The sequence below is a fragment of the Tupaia chinensis genome, unplaced genomic scaffold (assembly GCF_000334495.1).
Source record: "Tupaia chinensis unplaced genomic scaffold, TupChi_1.0 Scaffold148894_1, whole genome shotgun sequence".
NCBI lineage: Eukaryota > Metazoa > Chordata > Mammalia > Scandentia > Tupaiidae > Tupaia > Tupaia belangeri.
Genome location: NW_006208742.1, coordinates 33,760 through 38,527, shown reverse-complemented (window position 1 = coordinate 38,527; position 4,768 = coordinate 33,760). Strand labels below are relative to the sequence as shown.

The following is a 4,768-nucleotide window of genomic DNA, read 5'->3' as shown; positions in this document are numbered from 1 at the left end:
CAATCCCTTCTCCTCCATTCTCCTCTCGGGATCTTGGGCACGCACGCACACGCACCCGGCGTGAGTTTTAAGCCACTGGGTCCGGGACACGAACCGCGGTCGACTATGTGGGAGTCCAGAGACATAGCCATTACGCTAACTGCTGGTTCCCAAGATTTTTTTTTTTTTTTGTATCTAATGAATTTTCTTTCTGATCTCTTTCTTGATCCCATTGAGCATATTACTCATTCCTTCCTATACTGTCTCTAGTATCCACAGTTTCTCTCCCTGCTGTTATACCATCCAATCTTTCTGTTACTGCCATAGAGTGCAAATATTTGGTATATTTAACGTTGAGGCATACAATGTATTTCATAGTCTGGCTTGCTTCACTTAGCATTAACTCTTCCATATTTTCCAACTTTCTATCAAATGCCACAGTCTCATTGCTTTTTATGGCTGAGTAGTAGCCATCGTTTATATGTGTCACAACTTTTCAATTCATTCATTATTGGACCTTCACATTGATTCCATTCTTAGTAATTGCAAATAATGCTGCAGAAAACATGAATGTGTAAGTCTTCCTTTGGTTGTTTCTCCATCTTTTGTCCCAAGAGTGAAATTGCTGGGTTGTATGGTAGTTATATTTGTAAGTTTTTGGGAAATTCACATATTTCTGTCTTCTTTATACATAAAGTACTCTCTTCTAATATCGAGTTTGTTCAGGTGACAGCATCATCATTCTGCTAAAAGGTGGCTTCGTCCACTCACAATGCCCGTAAGAACTTTTGACTGTTTTTAAACAATTCGCTCAAGCAGAGGACAAGATCCATTTCATTATTTTCCAGAGCCCTGCAAAAATTTTCAAACAGCTTCAAATACCAATACACAGGACTAGCAGATGGCATAATGGCTACATCAATGGGCTCCCTTATAGTCAACCATGGTTTAAGTCCTGAACTCAGCAGCTTAAAACTCATGCCAAGCATATGTGTGTCCATATCAAAAATCCCAAGAGGAAAATGAGGAGAAGTGATTGTGACATGGTCATCTCCCTTGGGCAGTGATATCTTGCTTTCTGTCTCTCTCTTTTTTTCTCTCCAGCAAGCACACATGCCCTATATCAAAAATCTCTCTCTTTCTCTCTCTAAAAAATAAACAAATAAATAAGTCAGTGCAGGAGAAACTCTGAATAGCAGCCTAAATATAACCCTTTGTTTCTCTTGCCTTGACTGAGGAGTTTACTCTGAATAATGACTTGACTATATTTCCCAATGATTTCTTCTCTCTTTAGGTGGCATTGGCAGAACTATCAGTATGTATTGGCCTTTCTTTTTGCCATTGAGGAGATAAACAAGAGTCTCTATTTGCCCCACAACCTTTCCTTGGGTTATGATCTCTACAATACCATTTCCAGTGACCAAAGGACCTTTGAGAGTGCTCTGTATTTGCTCTCTGGAAGGAATAAAAACCTGCCTAACTTCTACTGTCAGATTCAGAAACAACCTGTTGCTGTCATTGCAGGAGAGCTGCCGACATTCTCAGTCCAAATTGGAACCCTTTTGGAGCTCTACAAAATTCCACAAGTAAGTGGGTTGTTAATTATGTAGAATAATATTTGGATCCCTCCTAATGCATTTATCTTACATCCAACAACACAATGTAACAGCTGGCTTTACATGCCCCTTAAAGTGACAAACAGATCTCAGGGAATTCCATACAGCATAAAATTATTCACAAGGCAAGTATGGGGAAGAAAGAATAAGAGCAAAGCAATATGTGAAGCTCCACCCAAATTTCTGTCATGATCTATGCATCCAACCCCCACTGCTGGGTATATTGACTTCTGATAACTCAAAGATGTATGGTTGACACATTGCAGAGAATGCACTTGCTGTACAGCATGCTGCTTGCAGCTGGAAGAACCATAGATCATGCCCTCCCACACTTGTCTTTGAACTAAAAAATGGAAAGAACTTTTTATTTTTTAAATTTTTTTTCTTTTCTTTTTTCTTCTTCTTTTTTTTTTTTTTTTTGGGAGGGTTTTTGCTATAGGGCGTGTGTGCTCGCCAGAAAGACAGAGATAGACATAGAGACAGGAAGAGAGGAATCACCCCCCATGGGGGATGGTCACACCACAATCCCTTCTCCTCCTTTCTCCTCTCGGGATCTTGGGCATGCACGCACACGCGCCTGGCGTGAGTTTATGCCACTGGGGCCGGGACTCGAACCGCGGTCGACTATGTGGGAGTCCAGCAACATAGCCATTACGCTAACTGTTGGTCCCCAAAAATGGAAAGAACTTTGAGTCATCCAAGATCATGGACATCAGTGAAGCTTACTGGTGAGAATCAGGGAGGCAGAGCTGCAGGGAGATCACCAATCACCTACTCCCACATGCTCTGACACTCAGAATTAAGTCAAAGTATTTAGAAAGGAATATATAAATCGCCAAATGACTAGAAACCATTGTGGAGGCACAAGAAATATGAGCAACCAACAAAATATCTTCTCCCCAAAGGAAAACATCAATTCCACATCATCCACATACAACACAATGGGACTTGTGGAAATGTCAGATAAACAATTCAGAATATTTATTGTGACTAAACTAAATAAGTTACAAGAGAAAAGAGGCAATGAGATCCAGTAGATGAGAAACTCCTTTCACAATTTGAAAGAAGAAACAGACACCAAAAAAATTTAAAAAGAGGAAGAAGAAAAAGAATCAAAATAAATTGTTAGAGGTGAAGATAGTGATACAGGAAATAAAGACCTCCCTCGAAAATATTAAAAGCAGATTAGATCATGCAGAAGATGTAATCCTGAGTATAGAAGACTACACCTCTAACCTAAAATAATTATCAAGAAGACTGAGAAAATTAACAAGAAAAAGGTGGACAATATATGAGAAATAGTAAATGCCATAAAGTGCCCAAATATTGAGACAATTGTTATCCAAGAAAGTAAAGAAAATAATAAGGGCATTGATAATCTATTTTATAAAATCCTTGAAGAAAACTTTCCAAATCTAGAGAGGCATTTAAAAATCTAGACCCAAGAAATACAAAGGACCCCATGTAAAATCAACCCAAGATCTTCTCCAAGACACAGTATAACCAGATTGAACAAAACCATAGACAAAGGCAAGACTAAAATTGGCAACAGATAAATCAAGTCAAGTTACTTACAAATGTTATCCCATCAGGTTAACATGGGAACTCTCATCGGAAACAATACAGGCAAGGAAAGAATGGGGAACTATAGTCAACGTGTTAAATAAAAAGCTATTTTAATCAAGATTACTATACTTGGTGAGATTATATAAGAAAAAAAGATAAACATATTCTCGGATAAACAAAAACGAAAAGAATTTACCAGCTCCAGATCGACTCTTGAAAAAGTTCTGAAGGGAGTGCTATACCAGGAAAACTAACATCAGACAGACAGATATAAAGGAACAAAAAAAAAAACCAACCAAAAAAATGACTCACTTAATAATAGGAACATGTCCAGATATATCAATAATAACATTGAATATTGATGCATTAAACACACTAATCAAGAGACACAGCCTGGCTGAATGGATAAAAACAAAACAAAACAAAAAATAGAAACCCTCTATCTATTGCCTATAAGAAATGTACCTTATGGATAAAGACAGACATAGACTAAAAGTGAAGGGCTAGAAAAAATTATTCCATGTAAATGGAAATAAAAAAAGTGCTGGTGTCATGATACTGATTTCAGATAAAACAGGTTTTAAGACAAAAACTGCAAGAAGAGACAAAAAAAGGCATTATATAGTAGTTTATGGCATAATTCATGAAGAAGACATAACACTTATAAATATCTAAGCACTCAACTCAGGAGCACTTAAATGCATAAAGGAAAGACCGCTAAAGCTAAAATGAGAGCTAGGTTACAACACTATAATTGTTGGGGATCTCAAGACCCCATTATCTTATTAAGACAGATCTTCTAGACAAAATAATAGGAAAAGAGATACAGGATGTAAATTATATTATAAATCAAATGGACTTGACAGGCACCTATAGAGCTGTCCAGCCTAAGACCAAAAATATACATTATTCTCACCCTAGCAAGGAATCTTTTCAAAGACAGACCATTTGATACTACACAAATCAAGTCTTTATCAATTCAAATGCATAGAAAATATAGGTAGCATTTTCTCTGATCATGATGGAACTAAACTGGACATTAATTTTAGGAAAACTCTTCAAAAATACACAAACACATAGAAACCAAACAACCTACTTCTGAATGACTTCTCAACTGCTGAAGTAATTAAGTCTAAATCAAAACATGTAAAGAAACAAATGATAATGAGTACAAAAGTTTCCATAACCTATGGGACACTGCAAAAGTCATCATAAGAAGGAAATTCATAGCAATCAGTGTGCATAATAAAAAGATGGAAAGGTGGTAAAAAGACAATCTAACATCATGCCTCAGGGAATTAGAAAAACAATAACAACAACAACAAAAATATGCTAGGAAACAAAGAAGTAAAGACTGGAATATAAATTCTTAAAATAGACAATAAATGAAAGATACAGAAAATAAATAAAAACAAAAGCTGACTCTTTGAAAAGATTAATGAGATAAATTAAATACATAGTGAAACAGGAAATATTACAACAGACTCAGTAGAACTATAAAACATCATTACAGGATACTATGAGCAACTATATGCCAACAAACAAGAGAACATAGAGGAGATGGACAAATTCCTGTATGCATATAATCTACCAAGATTGAATCAGGA

At 36.4% G+C, this 4,768-nt stretch overlaps 1 protein-coding gene across 1 annotated transcript in view; it reads left to right on the top strand.

Annotated features, from left to right (window-relative positions):
* LOC102480870 (vomeronasal type-2 receptor 26-like) overlaps window positions 1–4,768 on the top strand; it is a gene marked incomplete at its 3' end in the record, with an annotated part of 121,820 nt that overhangs the window by 86,475 nt on the left and 30,577 nt on the right. The window contains exon 8 of the mRNA XM_006170758.1: window positions 1,274–1,565. Within this exon, the coding sequence (XP_006170820.1) occupies window positions 1,274–1,565 (292 nt within the window). The remainder of the gene's footprint in view (window positions 1–1,273; window positions 1,566–4,768) is intronic.